General features: G+C 41.0%; 1 protein-coding gene across 1 annotated transcript in view; it reads left to right on the forward strand.

Moving 5' to 3' along the window:
• The window catches only part of RXFP2 (relaxin family peptide receptor 2), a 96,904-nt gene extending 85,062 nt beyond the window's left edge, over positions 1 to 11,842 (forward strand). Inside the window, exons 15-19 of the mRNA XM_070471128.1 lie at positions 96 to 167; positions 2,554 to 2,783; positions 3,573 to 3,983; positions 6,908 to 7,126; positions 10,660 to 11,842. Coding sequence (XP_070327229.1) covers positions 96 to 167; positions 2,554 to 2,783; positions 3,573 to 3,983; positions 6,908 to 7,126; positions 10,660 to 10,919 — 1,192 coding nt within the window. The 3' untranslated portion in view covers positions 10,920 to 11,842. The remainder of the gene's footprint in view (positions 1 to 95; positions 168 to 2,553; positions 2,784 to 3,572; positions 3,984 to 6,907; positions 7,127 to 10,659) is intronic.
• Positions 11,843 to 13,387: the final 1,545 nt, after the last annotated feature.

The following is a 13,387-nucleotide window of genomic DNA, read 5'->3' on the forward strand; positions in this document are numbered from 1 at the left end:
AAGATTTTGAAGCATGGTTTTTAAGATCGACAAAGAAAACAATGATTAAAAAGTTAAACCCTAAAATCATGAAACCTATTGTGCCTATTTTCCAGAGACCTGGAAAGGATAGAGATTCCGAATATAAACACACGGATGTTTCAACCCATGAAGAATCTTTCCTACATGTATGTATGTATGAAAGAACAGAGAAGAAAATATGGTGAAATGTTACAGATGCTCTAGCGTAAACTGTCTAATGTATCACTGCAATGTGTTTTTATGCAAGAAAAAGTCTTTTTTATTGAGAACTTTTTAATTTTGTCACCTTTGGTCCCTGTTCAAATAGAGTTCAATATTATGATGTGCCGACATGAATGACACTTCTCTCTGGAAACACGCTGTTTATCCAATTGAGGCCCAATAAGAGATCAGGGTACCAGAATGCCACATATTACACAAGATGAAGTCAATGGCTAATGGTACTCAAGAGACCTGGAAACATTAATTCACCTCACATGAGTGAGCAGTCGGCCACTCTAAGATTTGAGCCCTTAGGAAGAAAGATGCTATATAAATTCCAGGTGTTGTTTCTGTTACTGAGTGCACTACAAAATGGAGGTAATTCATCTTTATAGTAGTTTTTGATAAGTCACGTTAATATATTTGGCTAAAGTGCACTGTGTAAGTTGTGTTAATATATGTATATATGACATGATCATTTCTTTATCAACTGTGTAACCTATATGTTCTAATTTCAAAAATTAACCATTGTCATCCACAACAATAGGGAGGATTCGATGTAAGATATCAAGTTGGGTGCAGCAAGTGGCTGAAATGGTTAGTGTGAAGGTGCACTTTGGGGAGAATATTTTGTTTATGTCTGTGCAGCAGGACTGATTACCCAAGGACAAATATTTGATGTACATCCAAATGGTTTTCATAACTTCTCCTTCTGTGGTTCCAGTAGATAAATATTTAATGAGGCTAGTGTTTCCTTGTTGCGGGCAGAATGTGAGGTCTTCTTAGAACAGAGAAATTCAAACTTTGTAGAACTTGATGGAGAAGCAGCTGCTTTAAATGTGGACCTCGGGCTGAGGTCAAGAAGGACCCAATGATTAACAGAAAGTGTGTGAACGTGGTTCCTTCCCTACTAAGTGACCTAGTGATTCTCCTTTCATCTTCCTTGTCCATCGTTTATTGAAATACCTCCACCTGCCCTCCTGCCCTGGTCACAGCAGGCAGAGAGGCTGGACCACTCTAAGCTATTTGAGGACGGGGGTACCTGACACAACCAGCACGAAACCATCCATCTGCTTGTCTAACAAGTGTGTGTTTCTAGTGCCTCCCTCAGGCCAGGGGGAACACAGGGATCAGCGAGAGAGAGAGAAGAACCTGCCCCATGGAGCTTCCATGGAGCTTCGGGAGCCAGAAAGTAAACTAGGAAACAAATAAATGATGAAAAAATGCTGGGAAGGAAAGCATAGCGAGTTCAAGGGATGAAGGAAGGGAATGTAGATGGTTCACCCAGAAGTCAGAGATGTGACAGTCAAGCAGCCCCGAATGGAGGGAGGCAATTCTGGGGGGAGGGTCTTGCAGGCAGAGGGAAAAGCAAAAGCAGCACACTGAGAAGAAGGTGAACCGGCTTGTTTGAGGATTAGAAGAAAGCCCACGTGTCTGGGTGGAGTGAGCATATCGGGAAGCGGTGAAATGATCAGGGTAGCCAGGGGTCCAGTCACTGGAGGCCTGGAAGCCAGGCAAAGTAAAGCTTTCTTTAACTGGCTAGTTTAGCAAAATTGAATGGACAGATTGAAAAAAAAAAAGATTAGATGAGAAAGGAATTGAAAGAGATGATAAATGAATACAAAAATAGAACGAGTTTTATGGGAGAAAATCCTAAACATAACAGGTTTGGAGAATGACCTTAAATCCAAATGACCTCCCCAGTTTAAACCCTTGAAGATTGCACACACTTAGATCATAAATACACCAATGACAGACAAGCCTGTTTTTTCCTCTCGAAATGGTTTAAGTCCTTCCAGGCCCTGACCAGGAATCTGTGTAGCTGCTTCTCCTACTCGCTGCCATGAGACTGAATTTTCCTAGTCTCATGGACCCTCCCTTCCTGCCCCTACCAGGAAAAGAAGGCTAGTTTAAGGGAATTGACTTAAAAGTAAGTACAAGACAGGAATGTTTTTAGTGAGACTCTTAACATCCCAAACCCAAGCCCCTGAAAGTTTGTTAAAGATCAGTTTCACAATGACCATCAACTTCTTATAACACCCCAGAGAACCACCCAAGGTGACAGGGAAAATTAGAGCCCTGGAGACTTGCCATTCTCACGTCCTTGCCACAGATCCCCGTGTTCTTTAGGTTCTTCACCTTTAAAGGAGGAAGACTGCCTAGAGTAAAGTAATACTGAATGAAGAACTCTATCCTTCCATAATCACTACTAAACAAAAATAACCAAGCCTAGTGAAGCCGCACACCTACCACAGCTGCAGCCCCAAATAGGACTGCGCCTGTCGTCTCTGTCATTGCTGTCAAGTGACTCTTTTTTCCCTTTGACTTTAGTTATTTCAAAAACTTTCGATACTGCTCCTATGCTCCCCATGTCCGAATATGTATGCCCTTGACTGACGGCATTTCTTCATTTGAGGACCTCTTGGCTAACAATATCCTCAGAGTATTTGTCTGGGTTATAGCTTTCATAACCTGCTTTGGAAACCTTTTTGTCATTGGCATGAGATCTTTCATTAAAGCTGAAAACACGACTCACGCTACGTCCATCAAAATCCTTTGCTGTAAGTATATTTTCCATGTAAATGGATTAAGGGTGTCTTCAGTGCGCTGTGCTCTAGATTATATCAGCCTTCAGCAAATGGCATTTAATATGAATTACATATTCTGGGAAATTTTTTTAAAGTATGAAAGTCCTGTTGTTCTCTTTGGTTACTCTGTTCTGGATTGCATGAGTCTGCAGTGATTTATGTCTTGGAAAATAAGTAACAGGGAGTCAATGAGTCAAGGGATGGATTATAGAAGGACAGGTTGTAGGTTACAAAACTATGCTTTGTTTAACCTTTAATTGCAGTAACATCCATGTTACTCAAGCCCAGAAAATTACTCCCTTTATTAAATATGTAAGTTATATTTTTTACTGTTTAAAACCTAGATTCTCTATGTGACCCTATGGACTGTAGCCCACCAGCCTCCTCTATCCATAGGATTCTCAATGCAAGAATACTGGAATAGATTGTCATACCCTCCTCCAGGGAATCTTCCCGACCCAGGGATTGAACCTTGTGTCTCTTACGTCTCCTGCATTGGCAGGCGGGTTCTTTACCACTAGTGCCACCCGGGAAGCCCAGGCTCCCCACAACCCTAATTATCTCCCTATCACCACTTTTTCAAAATTATAAAGATGCGGTGTAGTACTCTAGAAATAGTACACCTTTTGAAGTCTGTTGACTCCTAAGTACTATTTTACGGTTTTGTTAGTTCATTTAGTACAGTATAGAGGAAGCAGATCTAATCAGAAAATGAAGACAGGGATGTTTCTTGATGACACATACTCTATGATTCTTCAACAGGTGCAGACTGCCTGATGGGTGTGTATTTGTTCTTCATCGGCCTTTGTGATCTAAAGTACCGTGGGCAGTATCAGAAGTACGCGCTGCTGTGGATGGAGAGCTTGCAGTGCCGCCTCCTGGGCTTCCTGGCCATGCTGTCCACTGAGGTCTCTGTCCTCTTGCTCACGTATTTGACCTTGGAGAAGTTCCTGGCCGTTGTCTTTCCCTTCAGTAACATTCGTCCTGGAAAATGGCAGACCCTGGCCATCCTCATCTGCATCTGGATTGTGGGGTTCTTAATAGCTGTGACTCCGTTGTGGAAGGAGGATTATTTTGGAAACTTTTATGGAAAAAATGGAGTATGTTTCCCACTTTATTATGACCAAACAGAAGATATTGGAAGCAAAGGGTATTCTCTTGGAATTTTCCTAGGTAACTTATTTCTCATTTCCTGGACAAACATCATTTTGATAGAAATACCACAAATTTCAGTAAAGCCATATTTGTCTGTTTCAGAAAGTAAGCAAATATAGTTAAGACTGTCTCCTTTTTTTAAAGAAAAGTTCTTGCTGCATATTTATAAGTGTTTTTATTAAATTTTTTATTAAGAGATTTGGTATGAAAAATAAAAACATACTGTCAGGATCTCCAAATCATCTTTTTTATTATCTGTGAGACCCTTTGATTTTATGTTCATACACAGTGACAATGATCTGGAGGAATTCCAGTTCTCTGCCATGTCCTGTGACCCTTCCAAGTTATTTGAACTCATTTTTTCACAGTCTAGATATGAGCTAAATAAATAATAATAACAAAATTCTTCAAATTCACTAGCAGGAGATTATTTGAGTGGAAATGCCAGAAAGGTTTATTGCCTTTCATAAATGCAGCTCTAGAGTCAGCAACGGAAGGGTGCTTTTCCATTTCCTTAATCCTCCCTAATTCATTAGAAAAGAAAACCCAACCTTCTCTATTACAAGTGAATGAGAAGTTTAGCCCCTAAAGATTTATATTGTCTAATAGGTATCTCTCTTGCTTAACACTAAGGCCATCTCTGTGTTCTCTCTTTAACCAGGGCTGTATCATCAATTCAGTTCCCCCTTCGCATCTGGTCCCCTCATCTAAGGAGGCAATAAGCTCTGTCATCCTTTCTTTTTTATCAAACTTTTTTTCTTCAAAATATGCCTCTGACTTCTCTTTCTTTCAGTCTGTACCTACTGCTGTCACCTTTCTTTAAAGCCTTATGACCTTCACCCTGAATTATTACAGTAGTCCTCACTGGTGTTTTGGCCTCTGGGGTCTTTGCTCTCCAGTTTATCTGTTCACCACCTGAGTATCCAAAGGACTGAGTATCCTCTGCTTGGAGACCTTCAGGATCGCCCTACAACCAGGGTCAAGTTTAAATTAGCCACTTAAAAGCCCATCACAAAATGGCCCTAAGCACCATTCCCAGCTATTCTAGTCCTATTCCTTCTCCCTTTGAAAAAGAAAACACTTTATTTGCACCATTTTAATAATACTCCTCACATAGAACCCTATTTGGTCGTCATTTTCTCATGGCTGTATCATGTCTACAGTATTGTAAGCCATTCCCAGTATAGGTGCACTTCCTGGAAAACTTCCTCAACACATGCATACACACACACACACACACACACACACCTCATATTCATTGATTCTAAAAGGGTTTATTGAGCACCTACTATAGGCCAGGCACTATTTTGGGTACTGGAGATCAAATAGGTTGGTCCCCACAGACCTGCAGCCAGCAAGGAGAATGAAGACAAGTAAACACGTCCTCTTGTCACCGGCTGACAGAAGTCAGGGAGGAGGAGTGCAGAATGTCCTAGGATCCCAAGATCTGAGGACCGCGGAAGGCGTCCCAGGAAAAATCAGCCCAAACTGAGGCCCAAAGCGTGAGGATACATTGGCCAAGTGAAGGCAGACACTGTGTTCCAGGAGTTAGAGACTCACAGCCAGGGAACAGGCCCAGATAAAGGGCAAAAGAAGTTTGTGTGGCTGGATCTTGTGGTGGAGGTGTGGGGGTGGTTGACAGGGTTTAGCACATGCACACACACACACACACACACATAAACATCATCTGCATTTACACAGCTTATTTGTGAGACATGGAGTCTTAAGGGCCCATATTTTTGCTTAAAAATAAGAATATATAGTTTTTAAATAATTTTTAAATTTTAGAATAGATTTAGAGAAAAGTTGCAAAGACAGTACAGTTTCCTGTATTTCAGACATGCCTCACCCAGATTCCACTGTTGTTAACTTCTCACATTCCTATGGTGTTTCCAGAACATACACTTCTGAACCTTCCTATAGGTCTGTTTTCAGGATTTGTACCAGAGAAACATCTTTAACAGTCATTTTTTTTTATTCTTAACTTTCTGACAGTAGACCTAAGATCAACCAATTTTGTGAAATCCAATTGTATGGCTTTGTAACGAGATTCCATGTAAAATGTTTTGGATAAAAACAATGAAACACCAAGAATTTATATTATTTTTCCCTAGACTTTACTAGTCTTACATACAATCTAGTTAAGTGGACATTTTAAAAAACTTTGAAATTATATGGATATTTTACATTCACTATAAGGAATAAGATGAGCACTCAGGATTTTTATGGTAGCAAGAATATAGCAAAGTGACCAAAACGTCACTATTATGGGATAAGTGACTCTAAAGCAGTAATTCATATAGTTGAATTTTTAGTTTTTCTCTTACATATAGGTGAATTTTTAGTTTTTCTCTTACTCTTCCTTTTTCTAAAATAGTCTAAAGAGTTATGAATTTCAGTTTAGATTACTATGGGCAATCTGAAGGAAAATAAAGATGCATTTTTTTTGTCCTAGGTATTATTTTTATTTAAGACCAATAAACATGAGAAATAATGTTTCTGATGCTATTATCTTCTTGATATCCCAAGGTTATCTTAATCATGTTTATAAGATAAAGGAATAGGGCATATTGATTTTTTGATATGTACATGTGATTACAGTAATCCACTAAGGTTTGAGTTTGCAGAGAGGTAAAAAAATTAAATAGCCTTTTTCCTGCTTTAAAAAGCTACAGATTACCTCATGATATACCTAGATCTGAATTTCAAAGTCTATAATTCTTGGTAATGTGTTTATGTATTTGAACTATCTTTTTGATCTGGCGAACCCAATGCTTTTATTCCAGTTTATAGCCGTGGGTTCAGGGTTTTAGCTGATTACCACTCAGCTAATACAAAGAATGGTTCTTGGGAAAGGCACCATACCAAACATTTAAGTAATACAATATTTCTACTGTTGATTTATACACCGGAGATGTTAAGAGGTGTGCTTTTCCCAACAGGTGTGAATTTGCTGGCTTTCCTCATCATTGTGTTTTCCTATACTGTCATGTTCTGTTCCATTCAAAAAACTGCCCTGCAGACTTCAGAAGTGAGGAGTCACATGGGAAGAGAGGTGGCTGTTGCAAACCGTTTCTTTTTTATAGTGTTCTCTGACGCCATCTGCTGGATTCCTGTGTTTGTAATTAAAATTCTTTCCCTCTCCCGGGTGGAAATACCAGGTCAGTCCCTTCTGTGATTCCCAAGCACGTTGTGTCTTCTTTCATCCTCTGTTTGAGGAGGCCAGAATACAGGGTCTCACGTGTAGTAAATTCTCCACAAATACCTACAGCTTGAGTTATGATTTCCTCAGTGTTTATACATACATATATAAATAAAATATATTATATATTACATATATATTATATAAATAAAATAAATATATATGTATATATATATATAATTTTATTTATTTTTGACTGTTCTGGGCCTTCCTTGCTGTGTGGGCTTTTCTCTAGCTGCGGCGATTGGAGGTTACTCTCGAGTTGTGGTGTGCGGGCTTCTCATTGCAGTGGCTTCTCTTGTTGCAGAGCACGGGCTCCAGGGCATGTGGGCTCAGTAGAAGCAGTTCGTGGGCTCCAGAGCACAGGCTCAATAGTTTTGGTGCACGGACCTAGCTGCTCTGCAACATGTGGGATCTTTCCAGATCAGAAATCGAACCCATGTCTCCCACACTGGCAGACGGATTCTTTAGCACTGAGCCACCAGGAAAGCCCTCCTCGGTGTTTTATAATCAGCATTTGAAGATACGAATTGGGTAATGGTGTAACCCTGATTAGAATAATAAAAACACAGGAGAGAGAGAAAAACTAAATCTCAGTGTCTCACTTCCACTTGAGCTAGAGATTGGTGCTTCACCAAGGGTACATAAAACAGAACGAAATATTTATGCCCAGGTTCCAGCCTGGGCCTCTGAATTCAGTCAACAGGGACCAAGGCCTAGACATGGGTATTTTAGAAAAGATCCCCCTGCAGTTCTGAGGTGCACCCCCTGGTTAAGAACCATTAGTCTGTTTCACGGCCCTGGCCATGTGGTCTTCACACCGGGCCCTGTGGATGGCCAAGGAACAAAGGTGTGTGTCTGTGCTTAATCGCTGTCGTGTCCAACTCTTGCAACCCCATAGACTATAGCATCCCAGGCTCTTCCATCCATGGGATTCTCCAGGCAAGAATACTGGAGGGAGTTGCCATTTCCTTCCCCAGGGGATCTTCCCAACCCAGGAATCAAATCCAGGTCTCCTGCATTGCAGGCAGACTCTTTGAGTAACAAACTCCTGCAACTATTTATGTCCCTCTGCCTTGTCAAATGACTCACAAATGCCACACAACACCCACCACATCCCTTTAACCTATCAGCTTAGTCTCACGACAAGGTTTTCTGATAGTAGGGGTTGTGGTAGTTGGTTAGTCGCTAAGTCGTATCTGAGTCTTTTGGGACCCTATGGTAGGGTAAGTAGCCCGTCAGGTTCCTCTCTCCATGGGATTTCCCAGACAAGAATACCGGAGTGGGTTGCCTTTTCCTTCTCCAGGGGAGCTTCCCAACCCAGGGATGGAGCCTGTATCTCCTGCTTTGCAGGCAGATCCTTTACCACTGAGCCAGCAGGGAAGCCTGATAACAGGGGGCGTAATCGTCATTCTTGGAGAAAGTCTCAGACATTTCAGACCATGATAGGGAACCAGATCAGGAAGAAATTACCATGAAACATTAATGGGCCACACACTAGTCTTTCTCTACGTTTTATAATTCAGCAGTTTGAGGTTTGTCTTGAGCACCGCAGTGGAACTAGGAGAGAAGTCTTTACCACACTTGACTAAGCCTCTCCTTCCTTGCCCAACTTCCCATGGTGTTGTACAAACTGCTACACTCATGGACCTAAACCCACCCCGTCCCCACCCTCCAAGAACTGTGGGGTCTTCTCCACTACAGCAGGTGGCCGATAGTACCTGGGCTCAGCCACAAAGGTAAGCTGGCTTCAGCCCTCCCATCTCAGTCCTGAGATGATGCTAACCTTACATTACTGAGTGACCCTGAGACTAACAGGACATCTCATTCCTGATCATAGCCTCCTTTAAGGACTCAATAGACAAAAAAACCAACTGTTTTTCTTCCATCACATACTGTTTGTATCTAATTTTTAAAAAATTAAGGACAAGTAATATATACTAATATAAAACTTCATTGAATCAATCTAAGATATGCTAAATACAAATGTTTTTCTTTCATATTCTTTCCAGTTAAAAAGAAATAAGGAAAAGAAAGAGAAGACGGGATGAAAAGAGGAGAGGCAAACATAGAAAAAGGAGAAGGGAGAGGTCAAAGGGAAGGAGGAAGGGGCAGACAGCCAGAGAAGAGATGGAAAGCAAACCAGAAGAAGAACAGAAAGGATATAGGCAAGAGCGGGACTAAGAGAAGAGCAAGCAGCAGTGTGTGAAGGATAAGAAAACTGTGGGATGGGGAAGCAAGGGGTTGCAGTCACAAAGGAGTGGGAGAGGGGAAGGAAGGATGCTGGTCTGACCGACTAGCTCGTCCCCCGAGATGACAGTTCTCTGACTTTGAAGATAGGGGAGGAGGCGGCAGAGTGTGGTGGGTCTGGAGAACAACAGGGCTTAGTGCTGAAAAGGGACGTCCGCAGAGCCGGCCCAGCTCCCGGACATCAGTCATGTAAGTTATCATCAGCCCCTTTCACAGATAAGGCAGTTGAGGTCTAGGGAGCTTAGTTGATTTTCCCACAGTCTCAGAGCTAAGAAGTGTGCAAGCCGAGGATCAGGCTATATTTGAGGAGGAAAACACATTTCATCCTAACCAAGTAAATAATGTAGTCGGCCCATCGTAAATCCATGGATTCAACCAACCGCATGCTGAAAGTATTGGGGGGAAATTTTCCAGAAATTTCCAAAGAACAAAACTTGAATTTGCCTTGTGCTAGCAAATATTTCCATAGTATTTACATTGTATTTATAACTCTTTACATGCAAGTACATTGTACTAGGTATTATAAGTAATATAGAGATGATTTAAAGGATATGGGAGGATGTACGTAAGTTATATGCAAATGCTATGCCATATTTTATAAGGGACTTAAGAATCTGCTGATTTTGGTATCTGTCCCACCATGGATATCAAGGGACAACTGAATTCAGAAAACTTTCATCCAAAATATCTCCTCCCTTTTTGTGAGACATTTCCCTTATATTCTATTAGCCTTTGAAAGGCTTCACACTGAAGGAATTCACTGAGTTTGGAGATATATTCTTTTTTGCTCCTCAGATCTTCTGACTCCATTCCGGATATAATAGTGTAAGGCATGGAGATCTTCAGGACTGAAATTAGACCAAGGTCAGATCTGACTCTAAACCAGAAGATTCCTGGACACTGTCCAATTAATTGCTCATTTTCCTATTTTTATATAAGGAAAGGCAACAAAAACTAGAAAAGTACATATCAATTTGTAGTTTATAAAGTTTTTTCACATAATATTTCCCCCCATATTGATTCACGACAAACTACAGAGTAGTTACTGAAACTCAGAAAAGCTCATGTAGGACTTTGAATCTGTAGCTCCTATGCTCTTCTGGCAAAGAGATTTTCCAGAAAGTGAGAGAAGACTTAGATGGAATGGGTAGCCCTCTCAAAAACAGCATTAACCATAGCATGTAATGTGTTTCGTGTGTATTAAATCCTCACCTTTCTTTCACGTTTCGTTTCCTTCTCCAGGCACAATCACCTCCTGGGTCGTCATTTTTTTCCTTCCAGTAAACAGTGCCTTGAACCCAATCCTCTACACTCTCACAACCAGCTTTTTCAAGGACAAGTTGAAACAGCTGTTGCACAAACATCGGAGAAAATCTATTTTCAAAACTAAAAAAAAAAGTGTGTCTACTTCCATCGTGTGGGCAGATGACTCCTCTGCACTTAAACCTGGGGCTTTGAACAAAATAAACCTCGAGGACAATATAGTGAAACCAATTTCCTAGTCATGGTTTTGGAGCACTGGACTTCAAACGGACACCTGAAAAAGCACAGCGTTTGGAAGATGACGCCTGCAACGCTTTTCATCTTTACTGAGAGCGAACCTTGACTGCACTGGGAGCATAGTAGGAGGATGTCAGGCATGCCGATGGCAGCCGTGGTGTTTATCAACTGAGGACTGTACCTGAGGGTCTCCTCACCCCAACATGCCTGAGATGCACTAACGGACCCATAAATAGCAGGCTGATGGGCAGTGGATCTCCATCTCGGCAGCACGGCCAACCTACCAGTGGATGCCCACCTGTTGGTCCTGCATGATCTGCTCTTAACTTGAGTTGTGCTGTCCATTAAATAAAAACATTCATGACATCTAATTCTAGCGTGGCCATAATCGCATTAAGCCTAAATCGCTTTCCTTGCTTTTTCAATGTCAAATGAAACCATCAGCATCCTGCTGAAGTGATAGCAAAAGGACTTCTGAGATGTCCACTCACCTCAAGTCCTCCCTAAGGAGGCCAGTGGAGCGGCAGCTTTGAAAGTGGAACTTTGCACAAGGCTCGAAGTCTAATATATGACCACAGAGGGGCGTGCTGACTATTCACCCGGTACCGTTCACCTTTTTGGCTTGTATGTGATGTCAGAAGAGTTGTGCTCTCAAAATATTTTTCCTAAGGTTGCCCACACCACAGAGGAAAATTGGGCATTACAACTGCCAAAAACTACATTTCCGTATGTTTTAAAATATAATTTCTCTAGAGCATCATCCCTATTGCTGGCAAGTTCTGCCTTCATAGAACACACAGATAAGTGTTAAGGGGGATTTAAGAATACTGGACTCAGATAAATTCCCATTGTTTTTAACAAAAAAGCTAGCAAGTTTGTTCTTTTTTTTGGAAAATGAAAAGCACTTGTGAAGGCCTGGACGTGTTTTTATACTGAAAGATTATATGTGGAAAAAAGAATCAGATAAATAAAATTCTATTTTGCAATTGTCTATGTATTATTTTAAGTTCAACAAAGACCACATTCATGTGCTCAGTAGCTTCAGTCATATCCGACACTATGGACTGTAGCCTGCGAGGCTCCTCTGTCCATGAGATTTTCCTGGCAGGAATACTGGAGTGGGTTGCCATTTCCTTCTCCAGGGGATCTTCCCAACCCAGGGATCGAATTTGTGTCTCCTGTGTCTTCTGTACTGGCCGGCAAATTCTTTTCTGCTGAGCCACCAGGGAAGACCAGCAAAGGCTTGGGCTTATTGACTATTAACCATTTTTTTTCCTCTGGTAGATAATATAACTCAGAAACAAACACATAACCTCAGTTATGACACTTCTTACATTAAGAAGTGTCAGTAAGACACTTCTTACATTTTTTTTCTTCCCCCCTTTTCCAAATCATGAAGCAGTTAATTTATTTTTCACTTCCTTCGGCGTTCCCTTAACGAGATAAAATGTAAGCAGGTGAGAACCCCAGACCACCTCCTACTGCATGTTTATCTAGTAGCATCCAGGATGAAAGGAATCCCAGAATTGATGCATCACAACTGTTATTATCTAATATTGACTAAAACCGTCATGTGAGTTCCTTTATTTTGATCATGTGAGATATTTCTTACATCAGTGAAATCTTTCCACATTTATTCTTTTTTTTCCCCACATTTCTTTTTTTTCCCCACATTTATTCTAGAAATAATTTCCCTACCCATCGACTAAGCTGCCCTTTTTTCTTACAGTTTCAAATTTTCCTCCTCTTGTCTCCTCACTATGATTAGTCGCTTCCTCGTGTGCCTATTTTATTAAATGTCCTTTCCAGTCCTTGAACACCATATGATTTATTTCCTAATACATTTTCCAACATCAGAAGCATAAATAAGGAATAGACCCTGAGCTTTGGATATTTCAATCTTAGCACAAATGTGTATCTCCCAATTTCCCATTCTTGAAAGGCATCAGGCATGGGCCAGGAAGTAAGGCTCTAGGAACGGTTTGTGAGTGTCTGCACTCTTGCTATTGAGTTTTGGGCATGAAAAGAAGCACAAGGGCAGATGCACCAGGGAAACGAGCAGCATATGTCAGAAAAATGGAAGTTATTGATGCATATTGGTCAGCAGCATGCCAACAAATAGTATAAAATTAAATTCTAATAGCTTAGTGATTAACAATCTTATTCTGTACTGCTATATAAACAGAAAACCATCAGAAACCATGAGAAAACCATCAGCTTTATTTGTGCTAGACATAGCCTGGCTTTATTATATCACCTTGTTTTATTCTTGCTTTATATCTGATTAAACTAGCCCATGCCCATTAGGAAAAGACCCTGATGCTGAGAAAGATTGAAGGCAGGAGGAAAAGGGGGTGGCAGAGGATGAGGTGACTAGAGAGTATCACCAACTCAATGGACATGAATCTAAGGAAACCCTGAGAGATAGGAAAGGGTCGGGAGCCTGGTGTGTTGCAGTCCATGGAGTCGC

The sequence above is a fragment of the Odocoileus virginianus genome, chromosome 8 (assembly GCF_023699985.2).
Source record: "Odocoileus virginianus isolate 20LAN1187 ecotype Illinois chromosome 8, Ovbor_1.2, whole genome shotgun sequence".
Taxonomy (NCBI): Eukaryota; Metazoa; Chordata; class Mammalia; order Artiodactyla; family Cervidae; genus Odocoileus; species Odocoileus virginianus.